This window comes from Pagrus pagrus (genome assembly GCF_965226575.1).
Source record: "Pagrus pagrus genome assembly, chromosome: 22".
Taxonomy (NCBI): domain Eukaryota; kingdom Metazoa; phylum Chordata; class Actinopteri; order Spariformes; family Sparidae; genus Pagrus; species Pagrus pagrus.
The window spans coordinates 15,907,849-15,921,846 of NC_140204.1; the positions used below are offsets into that span (position 1 = coordinate 15,907,849).

The following is a 13,998-nucleotide window of genomic DNA, read 5'->3' on the forward strand; positions in this document are numbered from 1 at the left end:
AGGAGAGGAACCAAAAGACCAAGAAAAAAACCTACCTTACAGTTATCAATACTATAATATGAATTTCTATACATTTATAAAATCATAGTTATTTGCAATGCTTCTTTATTCTTCATTTTTAAGTACACTTACAAACAAAATTATGAAATTCTCTCTCACACACACGCACGCACACACACATTATATCCCATGTTTTTGGTGTCAAAATGTTCTTGCATATGTATGAACTCTTCAGCAGATACACAAGGATGTGACGTTTAATTTCACCACTGCCTTTACTTTTTTCTTTGCTCATTTGTTTGTGTTCCTCTCAACACACACAAAAAAAGAAAAATCTCACACAGTATCGCACACTTTTAAAAACAGTTTTTTTACTGCCATTCACTTTCTCCACAAAATGGCTACATGTTATTCCAGTCCTGTGAAAATGGGTCATTTCTATATTTATCATTTATATTTCATTTTATTTATTTTGTTATTGAACAAAACTGCACTCATGTGAGATTTTCTCAGAACTGGAACGAACGATTTGCCATTTTGCAGCTCTGTCATATTTTCCCAACTATATCGTCAAAGTTTTAATGTTTGTACAAGAAACCAGCTACAAATGTCAGCATCATATCCACTCAGGTGTGATGTAAATACAAGTGAGAGCAGGTTGCTCAGTTCTAAGGCGAAGAGAAAAGATGTTCACAATTTCCAACAGGCCTTTGTTAAGGAAAAGAAATCTCCTCTAACTATAAAACATGACAGTGTGGAGGTTCAACCAGTATATTTTTTTTAACAATCATTTCTTTTCTTTTTTTTAGACACAGTATACTGCACAGTGGCAGTCTTGTAAAGTGATGGAAGAGCAGATATGCAGTCATACACACAAGCACACTAGAACCTTCACTTCATTACATTAAGACACTAAATCAGAGAGATAAACAAGAAATCCTCGCTAACGTCTTGAAGGCCACCAGTCGACATTTTAATGAAATTATTTTAAATCATATTTATATATAAATGTATATATTAACCAGGTCTTACCCTCCTTTTTTTTTTTAGAGTTATTACCAAAGCACACGATGCTGTGGATGACAATAGGGACACTAGATTATCTCACAGGATGTTATCAGCACAAAAACCTCTTCCGCTACTCATCTGAGAGACTGAACAGACTGGAGTAGAGAGACTATAACAACTGATCTACTTTAGATTTGGAAGCACTGCCCGTTTCATTTCCTCCCCGTCGTGCTCAACCTGACCCGAGTCGAAGCAGCGCAAACCTTCATTATTTCAGTCCTCTCAGATGTGTGAGAGCAAAACGGTGGTGAGGGAGGCCAGAGGAAATACCCTGCTCCCCCTCTGGGTCAGACAGTAGTGACTGTCATGGAGATCTCTTAGAACAGAGAGACGCTGGAGGGAGGCAGCCGTCCAAGTGGGGGAGGAATAGCCGGCCTTCGCGGGAGCTGTCCACCAGGCAGCGTTGATGGATCAGTCTCTTGGGGGCACTTTGCAGTCAATGCCGATGTCAAAATATGTCCGGACAGCCCTCAAAGCTGCCACGATCCTTTGCTTCCCAGTAGCCTCCTTTATAGATATGGACCTGCTCACCTGTGATCCGGTCCTCACCGCGCTCAAACCAAAGTGCCTGGTAGTTCTCATGAGGTGCGCCTGAAAGAGAGAAGAGTTGTGTTACCAAAAAAGACGACAGAAATTAAAGCATGAGAGGGAGGCAGTGAAGGCGAAAAATAAAGAGGAGTACTTGCTTTTTAAGGACGGATCAGTAAGAGAGTCCTCATCGACAGCTTTTGGAAGAGAAAAGGGGATCACAGAGATTTTTTTTTTTTACCCCTTGATTTTAAGATTTGCCCCATGAAAGGTAGAGAGAAACACAGAAGAATTGAAGCATCAACAAACACTGCACTCACCATCTTCTGATTGGCTGGAGGTGCGTTGGCTTGCAGCTTCCCTCTCTCTCTCCCTCCTAGCGATGCGCTGCTTCTCCTCCAGCCGCTGCTTCTCCGAGTTGGCTTCGTCCCAGCGGCCGTCCTCCATCAGGCGCTGGTCGGGCCGGCGACGGCTGTCGGTGGGCGCCACGCCCTCCTCTGGCTCATTTAGGGTCAGCGCCAAGGCAGTGAAGTAGTACATGGTCTCTGCTCCCTCACTGTGGGAAAGGAAAGGTGGAGAACAGCAGCTCAGAAAGTCAAAACTAGGATACAAAATATGCAGAAGATGAAGATGTTGCTGATGTTTTTCGTTCTTATAATCAAAATGCAATTCTGTCGTTACTGATGAGAAACCAGAACTCTACAGAAGATAACTTACCTCTTTAATCTGGCTACTAAGAAGCTTGTTATTGCCTTGTCATGCTTGTCTTATTCAATTTCTGTTTTATTGCATTTTAAATGTCAAACTCATTTTATTCACAATATTAATGAGGTAATAATACAAACTCAGACATTTGAATTTTTTCCATAACTGAATAAAAAAGCTGTTCTCAGAGGAAAATAAGGTCCCCAGAACACTGTTTGAATCTAGAAAGGTGGCAGGGTCCGCCACATATAAACAGTATGAAACTGTGTTGTTCTTTAAGGTCAGTTTGTTTATTCAGTTTATTCAGTCATGAAAACAAAGAGTTTGATAATTTAGTTTGTTTAGGCATTAAAAAAAAAAGATTGACTCAACTTATTCATGACTGAATAAACTGAATAAACTAACTGACCTTTAAGGACAACACAATTTCATATTGTTTTTCTTTGTTTATATGTGGCGGACCCTGCCACCTTTCTAGCTTCAAACAGTGTTCTGTGGACCTTATTTTTCTCTGAGAACAACTTGTTTATTCAGTTATGGAAAAATAGAGTTTGTATTATAACCTCATTAATAGTGTAAATATTAAAATTATGAGTTTGGTCTTCTTCTCCAGAACTACATAGTGCCCCTTTAAAAGCAAAGTGACAAAATGCATCATGATCTGGTTGGTTCACCAGCTCAACTAACCAATTTTCAATAAACTGAAATTCAGCCTTTCATTCAGCTCTTTTAATTCTGGCTCAGGTTCTTGATATATAACTTGAGCAAGAAAGTAAAACATTGTAAATGAAAGCAAAAAACCTCATTTTTCAGCGATATTTGCTGCCATAAACCATTCTTTTGTCTTTTGTCTCTTTTCTTCTTTCTGTCACATTTTAACAGTGGGTGGCGACATTTTCTTGGATCACTGCTGTAGTTTCAGTCTAAGAGCAACAAAGTGTGTTGCATGTTTGGCCTGCAGCGTACACTAGAAAGAGGTGCAACTGGTCTACAAGTTTGTTTTAGGACTTGATAAGCAGGATGTGTTTCTAAATAGCCGACAAGGAAATGCAGAGAGAATAAAGCAAAGAGCCAAGTGAGGATAAAATATTTGGCTCTCAACAACAAAAAACAACAACCGCAGTATCATGTTGTCTTCTGTGTGAATGACTCACTTATGCTCACAACTATCAGTATAGGATTACTACTAACTAGGGGTGTGCATCTCTCCCTTATAAGATGATCCGATACATATCTAGATACTTGGGCTACGGTGCGATTCAGGGACGATACTTTTTATTATGAACCATTCGTTTCTGATTCGGTACAACTCTTTGTTTCATTTAGATATTCATTTTCTATTATAAATTGGAATAAAACCAATTCTATAAGTGGCATTACATACCTTCAAACAGATATTTCATAAAAGACTAGGGAATCCTATGTGTTTTTCTTACTATTATGTATATCTTTATCTTAATCTTTTTATACCTCAGTGTATAAAAAACACACCTGTTGTCTTATCCTGGATCTGAGGAACAACTATCCTGTTGTCTGGATCTCCATGAGCAGGGTCTCTCTGAGCTGGATCTGTCTGCATTGGACCTCTCTGAACTGGATGTCCCTGACTGTCTGTATCCTCTGCTTCCTAGTCATAATCAGTGTATGAAATCACACCTATGATTAACAATCAGACAAATGTTTACTACTGATAGCAAACTCAAAAGTTGGATTAACTTAACAGTGTCCACCATGCAGCAACTGTCAGTAGACAGTTAACAGTGTGCAGTATGGTTCAATTCAGCACATCATTTCAGTAGACAATGACAGGTAACAGTGTGCAGCACTACCAGCAGTCACAGAATACAGCTAATGATAGCAATACGTTCAAAAGCAGACAGGTCGTAAGTCCTTTGCAATAATAATACCTTAGACCTCACCGAGTTGTGGCTAAGTTGTGGCTGGCTGTGTCCTTGTCTTGTGTGTTCTTACTAGTGCTAGCTTTACTAGCATCCTTGTTGTCTGCACAGGTTTCACCATGCTGCCTCACCAGGTGAACGGCGAGATTTGTCGTGCTACCACTGTACTTAGACACTGTTCTACAGGGCTTACAAACGGCCTGCTTTCTGTCCAACTTTCGTCCTTCTTATAAAATCCAAATCTCATACAAACTTCTCTTACTGGTGTTACAAAAAGAGAGTCTTGCGCTGACCTTTGAAATTTTACTAGAGTTTGTAGACGGTGATCGAAAGTAGCAGCATAGCAGCTTCACTCAACCGATTCATAACTTTAAAATCGGGCCATCGACCGTACAGTACATTACACTGTACAGTACATTTAGATTGATCCAGAGGTCCATGTATCGCTGTAGTTGTATCTTTAAATGTAAAACCGATTTCAGATTCATATTGGTTAAATGTTACAGCCCTACTACTTACGGTAGTGGGTTCCTCCTCCACACTTCTCTGGCTTTGAGGGTTTGATAAACAGTCTTCTGTTTACCCTCTGTGCCATTCTCCCCTCCTCGGCTGCTCTGCATCACCCGGGAAAACTCCATCTTCTCGTCCCACGTGCCCGACAGCACGTAGTGGGCCTTGCCATCCTTGTCCATAACCACACCTGTCACCTGAGGAAAGGAGAGGCAGAGAGAGGGTCAGCAAATCCACAAAAAGAAACAATTGGAGACATTTAAGGTATGGGTGCTATACAAACAACACAGAAATATCATAATATTATATTTCTTATTTCTTATTATAATATAATAGAAAAGTTCCATGTAATAAAGTCAATGGTCTTTGCATTTTTCTCACCTTCCTGGCTACGTCTCTGGAGAAGTAGCTGTAAGGAGCAAACTTCAAGTGGCAGCGGTCTCCAGTGGTGTGGTTCACTACGTCTATCTCTCCAGACTGGCGGAGGGAAAAAAGAAAAAGAACGTTTTGAAGGAATCCCTCAGTCCCTGACACCATGCAAAATGGTAGTATTTTTATAATTTATAATTGTAGTATTCTATTTAATTTTGTTTGTTTAGTTAATGAGTAGTATGAACTGTATGAATAAATTAAGGACTGAGAGGTTGATATGATGATCACTTCTCTACTTCCTTTGCAGTAACCCATACACCACTTTTAAATAACAAAATAATATTGAATAAGAACTTTTAAGATCAGAACTTCAGTGCAAGGAATGAATTGCAAGTCTCGAGGGCTAGCCAGGTAAGAAATAACAATTATCGTGATATTCAATAATATCGGCCCATGCCTATTTTATTTTTTCAGGATATTTTAATGTTTGTTTCGGGTTCCAATTCTAACGTCTAGCGAGGCTGGTGTAATCTTGCTTTAACTCTGCCAGTCTCACCTGATCGATCCATAGTTTTCCCACAATAATGTTGTGCACTGTGGTTGTAACTTTCTTCCATGTGTAGTGGTTGTTGCCCTTTTCAAAGATTGCGTGAATCGTGCCTACAAGGAAAGAGAAAAAGAAATTATCTATCAAAGCATGCCGCTGTCTGTTGCTCGGTCACCTCTTTTGATTCAGGCTTTTGGTGTGCCAAGTTCACTCCTCCAGCTTGAATCACAGATCTCTTACCAAACCAATCCTTCATCACGTACGAAACATTTGTACGACAGCCTCAAGCGACACCATTGTCAGAACAGCATGCTTATTATGTTTGCAATCAGGCTCTTACCTAATGGCATGATGGACAGGTATTTGCCCCTGAACTTGCTGGCAACGGTGATTTCCTGCCTCAGAGTCCAGCCGCGGTCGGAAATCGCATGATGCGCTGCTGCAGGTGGGTGATGACTCACCTGTGAAGGGTACAATTTGACTTCAAATAAGAACATAACTTGGGGTTGACACATAATGGTCCTCAAGTGCCATTGCTTTGTGATTTTGAGCCTCCCACATAATTATGACTCACACATAGTTTTATATAAGCACTGGGCTTTGTTAGGTGTGAAAAGAATATCCTATTGTTATGCACCAGAGCTTGAAAATCCGAAATATTAATCTCAAATCCAATTACATTACTCATCTACACCAGGATTTAATCTCATTGAACCCTGTCGGTGTATATTGTATGTACGAGAAAAAGCTCCAGATTTGCCACCTAAAAGCACAATTTATTGGATTATTTACTGGACTGGATATATTTTCTTGTTCTTCAGGAATAAAGACCTGTCATTCTTATTTTCCAGCATTAAGCCTCCACTCTGTGTCCTGCAAAACCTCCACAAACCCTTTTCTGTTTGATTAGTTTACACTCACAAAAATAAGGCGCAACACACTCAACTCACGTTTAGACTTGAATGCTGGATGCTGAATCCTTAATGTAGTGAATTATTAAAAAAGATAAACAAGGACAGCACATCCTGGCAATTTCCACAACTTCCTGGAGCCCTCGCTTCCAAATGTAATGACTGAGGAGATTGAATTTGCTTGTTTCTTATGATGTGAATGTTGACCTGAAATCCTGAGGATATGGCTCCCTCTGTTGGTATGTGCCTGTTGTGCTGATTGTTGTTACCTCACCTGTGTGTATTGATTGTGGAAATTGCTAGAATACACACTGAAGAAGGGCTGTTTTCCTTTTTTGATAGTTTACACTCATTAATGCCACCTCCCTCTGACGTGTTTCTGCCCAAATACATCCAAAAAAAGGAAGTAAAATGCTCTCACAGTGCCGAGTCAACAGGATTTTTAAAGTCATCCTTCCTGACATTCACTCTTTGTTCAGTTTCACTTCCACGTTAGAAGCCACTCTTTCAGTGACTATTTTTCATTCTCACCTGCTCACAGAGGGAGCGGTAGCCGCTTTCTCTCCGGCGGTCCAGCTCGTACGTCTCTCCTAGCAGAGGGTTGAAGGGCTTGCCTGTGCGGTGGACGGTGGTGGAGTATGATGATACGGAGAAGGCAGCCACGTAGCACATTTGCTCCAGCGAGCTCTGGCATTTGGAAGCTTTGTCCAGCAGCTCGTGGTACTCTAGGTCTTCCGACAACCGCTGTAGCATGGAAATGGGCTCGTTGAAGTTCACCTGCAGAGAGCAGAGAAATTCAGATGTGAATTCACTTTTGCGCTCATTATTTCAAGTGGTCATAACATTTGTGTGTAAAAAAAAAAAAATTCACTCATTTATTTAAATGATCGTGTTCTATCTAAACAACACGCAAACTTACAGGTTGTACAAAATAAGATGACACATTACATTTTTGGGGCATAGATAAAATTGAAGTCAAAATGTATAGATATTAGGCCTGGGCAATAAAATGAAAGCGATATGTGCCAGCAGTATACATTTCATCAATAACAATTAAATAAGCGTTTTACAGAATGTTCGATAGTTTTACTTAAATGCATTAAATGCAACCGCCATGAAAAACCATCATGAATACACCCCAGATAATGGAGCATGCCACTAGTAAAAAACAGCCAATGTCTAAAAGCCTAATTCTGTTCCCTCTGGAGAATTTCCTCCATCCTGGCAAGTTTATAACTACAGCTTTCAGTTTTGCTGCTTAAATGTGTCACGATATTTGCTGCAGTGTTATAACAGTGGGCGTGGAAACATTTATACAGAAAGGAGCCTCTATAATCATTAAAATATATCCTTAAAGAAAACACGCCTTCATTTGTGCCGGATCCCGCCTTCCTAAAAACAGTAAACTGATGGTTCTAAGCGGCTTCTGTTGATTTTGAGTCATTCTTTCTATATAACCTCAGGCTTATTCTGGCATGTCTGCTTTACAATAATTTTGTTTCTTATATAATGAGCACAATGTATCATTGTATAATGATATGTATGTCATAATTATCCTTTGTAATAGATGCACAGCACACCGTATTATCATGGGTTGTACAGACTTTCGATATATTATGGTGATTTTTTTTCCCCAGCATCATGCATGACAATTTGTCTGCATTGTGTGCCATTGATAGTTTGTTTCGCTTTTAATGTTTTTATCTTTTTCCCACGGAACAACTGATATCTCTACACCTGTATGTCAATAGAGCTATTTTAAACTCTGCTGGCTCCGACAGAATGTTGTTGATCCGGTATTGAGGAAACGAGGAGGATCGGTGTTATGATTGAACCCATGGTATTTAAGCCCAATGGCGACAGAAGTCTGTGATGTGTTGACATTTATGAAGGTATCATTGTTGTAATCCTCTCCACCTGACACAGTGTTATTCATAGTTGTAGGAAATAGCCACACATGCGTTCAGTACATTTGACAGCACAAAGAAAGTAATTCAGGGTGTTGACAAATTGTAGAATCTTTTCTTTCTAGACGCTCTCTCTGAACAGTGCCATGACATGACATGACCTTTATGCATTTTTGTTTTAACAACACTTCAAGCAACTTCTAGTGCAGGAGGTGAAGACATTCTGAGTCTTTTACTGGCCAGGCCTGCTTAAGCCTCATTTTCCCTAAGCAGTCCAGTTCAGTGTGTTACACATTAGAACTGTTGCATTTCCATTATCAAAAGTTACAAAAAAGAACCGCTCGCTGCTGTACTGTTTTTTCCATTACCCTTCTGTTGAGGTACTGAACACACTGTTCCCATACTAAAAGGTGGACTTAAAGACTGCAGATCACTGACAATCGGAAGGACAAGAGTCATCTTGTTGTCTGCACTCTTAGGGTTTCTCAGGGTAGGGTTCCCCTGTTTTTTGTCTTTTCTCTTGTTTCCTTGTTTCCACTTGAGTGGCAGAAAAGAGACAGTAAACAGAGGGGAGCACAGGGCCAGTGTTGTCAATCAGGCAGTGATAGAAAGTATAGGTCACAGTGTGTCATTTAAAAATGCAGCAGCTTCAAAACCAGTCTCCGCTGTTGATTCCCAACTGCTGGAAGCAGTGCAAAACAAGGGAGATATAAGGGGAACTATACCAAAAGTACTGGTGGAAACAGGGCTTAAGTCACACTGGGTGACGATCACCTCGGCAGCAAATACTCACAGGCATCGGGATCTTGGATAGCTCTTTGCCAATACAGTTCTTCATGATGCTCCACAGGTTGAGAGAGTAGTTGGGTTTGTCTGCAATGCGTGTCCGCCTCTTCTTCAAGGGCACCAACTCCTGAGAGGGAGATTCCTGGTTCATCGCTAGAGGCTCCTCGTTAAGCTAAAAAGGCAGGAAGTTCTGTCAGTAGGCAGCATGAAAGCCTTTGGAAATCAGCTTCACTGAGTCATTGTTGAAATGTTTCTGATCTGATTCACAACAACTATAGCACAAGTATTAATAAATCTACCACCCTGCTGCAGCTTTACAGTACAGCTATTATATTAGTATTAAATAAAATTATAATTACAGACGTTTCAATGACGTTTTTGCTGGACACACAGTGAACCAGTCTTTTTACAGTCATCCCAGGGGCCAGAATGAGACCTACCGATTGATCATCAGGACACATCTCACTGTTGAAACCGCTGACATTACTGCTCGACCTTCTGTAAGAGATTAAACCACAAAGAGATTACTTCTGTCGCTGGTAAACAAACTGCCAGTTTAATATACAATGGAGATCTGGCTGATTAGACCTCGACTAACTACACCAGTTAACCAGTGATTGCACAAGAGGGTGAAGCCGGAAGTTTCGACCTGCATGACTTTGACATATTTTACTGGCATCTCATACAAGGGAGTGGTTTAAATAAATAAACTTTGAGCTCAGGGGAATTCACAACTTTGTATTGTATTTCCCACGCTGTAAAATGTGTGTGTGTGTGTGGGGGGGGGGGGGGGGGGGGGGGGGAGTGCACTAACTTGTGGAACTGGGGGTCTGCAGGTACAGTGATAAACTCAGGAGCCTCTTCCATGGCATCAAAGAACTCGTTGTCGTCGTCCTCATCACTGGCCTCACCTTTTCCTGGTCCAGCAGAACCTAAACAAACAAAACGATCAGTTAAATTCAGAATTTCTAAATAGGGAAGATTTCTTGAAGCCTGAAGTGATGTTATCAGATTGCTTGTTTTTACGAAAAGGAAATCACCAAATCCGCGGATGTGATAAGATGGAACTAGGTCATCTTTGGTATGTTTCCTTGAAAAAGTTACTAAATTTACAATGGATTAACAGGACAGAAATGGAGTTTTTTCTTGCGAACTATAAGATTACTTCTGCGTGACTAACCAAGGTCGACAGTGGACAATGCTTTGATTTAAGAGGTTATGTGCCTAAAAAGGTTGGGAACAACTGGACTAATGGATTAAACTTCAAGTCTTGAGCACTAGTGATCACTTTTTGAAAATTGCTGTGTTTTTGTCAGATTTTGTGCACATAACGAACTGTTTCCTTTCTGGATGTTTTCAGACTCACTGTCTATTTCTATATTTTATTGACCTGAATTGTTTGGCTAATGTTCAAGATCAACAACCAGTAAATAACAGAATGCTGTAATGTAGGTGTTAAAAGATAATGAACTCAGTAACATACAGATAATGGGGCAAAAAGGTCAGATTTTGCAGAGCGCAAGAGAAGAAGAGAAGAGGGAAGTGGAATGAGGAATGAGTGATCATTTTCGGCTGTCTTACTTTTATTGTCTGCTGTAGCATTAGCTTGTGCAGCCCCTCTGAACGCTCGCTCGAGGTGGTTGTGCTGCTTGGCGAGTTGCTCTAAAGTCTCCTCCAGCCTCACCCGCTGGTCCCGTTCTGCTTGAAGGGCCTTCTGCCACCGCTTGCTGTGAGCCTGAGCCAGTGCAAGGAAGTCTCGGCACGCCTGAGGGGCGAAATGGCAAACATGGTCAACTAGAAGCATTGAAAGCCGAGAGAGCAAATTGCAGGGAATGTAGATTTTCAAGGCCCACTCTCACTGATAAATGATTCATCAACAAGAAGGCAGAAGAAGATATATTTAGGGAAACTTACGTTAATCATGGCATTAGAGGTGATGCGGAACAGTGTGGCTCTCTCTGTCACCTGGCGAATCTTGTCCCCGGCCTCTCCAGTCAGACGCAAACTGTCCAGTTCTGATAAAGACCTGAAATAATATCAAAATATACAGTAAGGTTAAATAGTTGGGACAATAGATCATCGATTTCATGTCACAGCAACAGGATCTTAACATGATTTTCTGGAAAAAGTAACAATCGTGTTTCTTTTCTCAAATGTTAGTATGTTTATGCTGGAGTGTTTCAAGTTAAGATAGAAGAGACATGAGAAACTAGACTCTGGCCTGAAGAGACTAAAAAGAGTGAAGCAACAAGAGAGCATAAGATAGGTAAAGCCTGACCTCTGGAGGGCAGAGCCGTGCTTTGAGATCAGGTCGTTACATGTGCTGAGATCCTCCACTTTGCTGCCTAGTGTTCTGAGAGCAGACTGGACTTCGGAGTTCTGTGACCCGCCACCTTGTCCAGGTGGCACCGGCGGGGATGATGGAGAAAAGTCGTCCCCCGAGTCATCTGTTAATGAACACAGCAACAGAAATGCTTAAAAAGGGTTTCACAGAGCCACTCTATGATTCCAAAAATTTAAGAAAAGCTTTGTTCACAGAGCACAAACGCTCAATATTTTCCTCCTTTGCCTTGTGTTTGTTTGTTTTACCTGACTCAGCCTGCATGCGGGCAGCCTTGGCTTTTGCCAGTTCCAGAGCAGTGATCCAGCGCTGGCGTTCCACCTCACAGCTGGCCTTCAGGTGGTACGTCTGAGCACCGCCATTGGAGATTACAAAGTTGCACGCATCATCCACAGTGATGGTTGCTGTGGCCAAGTTGATTGTGCCTCGACACGTGTGGCCCATCTCGGCCTGCGTCCTAATATAATATAATCAGAGGTGTTGGATTTGACACAAAAGCACAACCAGGCTTCAATCTGGAATGGAAATTCTCATAAAATCGGAAAGATGTATTGATTAGGTGAGGCGGACTGTCTCCTGCTTAATTTGCGGCTAGTTGGGTGTAATAAAGCAGTAGTTACAGAAGATCAATGCATCTCTGGTGACATGATCAAGGCTGTTTCATTCCTTAATTTTCCAGGAACGTTTACCTGTAGTATGACAACAGCCCGTTGCTCAGGACAAACCACCTCCGCTGATAACCCTTGATGTAATTTGTCCACTTGAACACCCATCCTTTGTATGTGTCTCCAGCAGGGACGGGAGTGGGGGTCTTGGGCTCCGACATCACCGCCCCCAAAATCAAGAGACAGATTTGAGGAACCTTGAAGGGATAATCAAAGTTAGAAATCTTAGGATTTGCAAGACTTATTTCATCATGGAGGGCTGAAAATATTAACGGCCCAAAATTAACCAGCCATTATATTGAAAATTGGTCCATTGTTTCGAGCTCCTCAAATTCTTTGCATATTTGCTGGTTTTCCTAGTCTAGTGTGATATCAAACTGAATGTGTTTGCACTTTAGACTGTTTTCAGAGAAGGTAAGACGTGTCAACTCAGGCACTGTGAAATTGCCACAGCCACGGTTCCCTGTTTCTGACATTTCATGGCCCAACAGTTAATAGAGAATTTAATCAGCAGATGATGATATTATTTGTTAGTCAGAGCCCTACTTCAATACCTCTCATCGTTAATAAGACAGTAATGTAATATGTTACTGGTGGTTCATATTGATCTTTCAGTGTGGTGATACAGTTCAAAGGTTAACTTAAGAATCAATAAACAGTAACTGTGACACATTTTACCAACGAAACTAGTGTTGAAGCCGAAATTGGATGCACATAAAGAGGGAAGTGAATTGTAAAACACGTTTTTGTAATGCTTAGTTTTATTAAGCACCGATAAACTGCACATTGTTAATTGACACAAATGCCAAGATTTTGAAATATGTGATTCAATCGATTCTTTTCAGGGAAATGTGACATTTGCACAATAATTACAACAAAGAAAGAATATGACAACAACACAAAACTGACAAAGCTCATTATAATGACGAGCTTTACACTAGAAGCTAACTAACGCTAGCTCCAGTGAAGCTAAAGGGAGTCGCTGCAATAACAGCCCTTTGCTAGAACAGGAGCTAAAGTATAGAAACACAATTTGGCATGTTTGCTCGAAGTTTGCCAGCTGACATGTCCATATTTACAAAACGGTGCGAGCGAGACCCACCGCTGAACAATCGTTAGCCTGCTAACTAGCTTTCAAACTGGCCGAGAGCTAAATGTTTACCTTGACGTGTCCGAAATGTGAGATCAGGCAACCAGATACCCGGTGAAGTCACGGCTAACTTTGACACCCATACGCTACTGTACCTAGCTAGCTGAAGAGGCTAACTAGCTAACTGACCAACACGGGAGAGCTAATGGTGAAAACCACTAAACCGAAGACGTCGACAACAGCAGTAGTGTGACTGTAAAATAACCTGACACCAGTGACTTTCATTAGTATCCCTCAGTAATCGTGTGTATAATGTTCATTCTACAGCTGCGTACGCCGACAAGAATCTAAAGCTAGCTAGCTACATCTAACTAGCCTAACGTTAGCTCGCTGGTTACACCCGGTGCAGCGCTGTTTGGTCTCGTCTAGAAACAAATAGCTAGCCAAGTTGTTTTCCCCGTTGGCTGTGTCAAGTCAACCAATCTAGACGAAGCCAGCGGGGTTTTTTTTGTCTTCATAGTAAAAGTAGATTGTGGCAGTATTTGCTATATTAAAGTCTAGAAACATTATTCGGCTCAGTCAAAGGCCATTCACATATTCTGTGCTATATGTTACAGATTTAGCACATCACTATATAATACCTGCTAACATTAAGCTGATGGAAATAGAA

The 13,998-nt window shown here is 41.0% G+C and overlaps 1 protein-coding gene across 3 annotated transcripts; it reads right to left on the reverse strand.

Annotated features, from left to right (window-relative positions):
- Nucleotides 1–351: 351 nt before the first annotated feature.
- LOC311251954 (oxysterol-binding protein 1-like) lies at nt 352–13,740 on the reverse strand. Of its 3 annotated transcripts, XM_084344667.1 has the most exons (17): nt 13,401–13,740; nt 12,263–12,435; nt 11,822–12,030; nt 11,511–11,679; nt 11,147–11,258; nt 10,814–10,997; nt 10,047–10,164; nt 9,673–9,730; nt 9,240–9,404; nt 7,071–7,316; nt 5,969–6,089; nt 5,638–5,741; nt 5,091–5,186; nt 4,719–4,906; nt 1,917–2,152; nt 1,755–1,793; nt 352–1,659 (listed from the first exon to the last, which is right to left on the reverse strand). In XM_084344667.1, the coding sequence occupies exons 2-17, from the start codon at nt 12,397–12,399 to the stop codon at nt 1,517–1,519; spliced, it is 2,325 nt and encodes a 774-aa protein (XP_084200793.1). In that variant the 5' UTR covers nt 12,400–12,435; nt 13,401–13,740; the 3' UTR covers nt 352–1,516. The 3 variants fall into 3 exon arrangements, with proteins under 3 accessions (XP_084200793.1, XP_084200794.1, XP_084200795.1); XM_084344668.1 differs by lacking the exon at nt 1,755–1,793; XM_084344669.1 differs by lacking the exons at nt 352–1,659; nt 1,755–1,793 and adding an exon at nt 3,793–3,928 and having other exon boundaries at nt 2,038–2,152.
- Between the last annotated feature and the right edge of the window lie 258 nt (nt 13,741–13,998).

Coding starts and splice junctions, on each gene's coding strand:
- LOC311251954 (XM_084344667.1), bottom strand. CDS start 12,399: ATGTCGGAGCCCAAGACCCCCACTCCCGTCCCTGCTGGAGACACATAC. Junction 12,031..12,262: donor GGGCTGTTGTCATACTACAG/GTAAACGTTCCT, acceptor ATATTATATTAG/GACGCAGGCCGAGATGGGCC. Junction 9,731..10,046: donor GCAGACCCCCAGTTCCACAA/GTTAGTGCACTC, acceptor AATCTCTTACAG/AAGGTCGAGCAGTAATGTCA.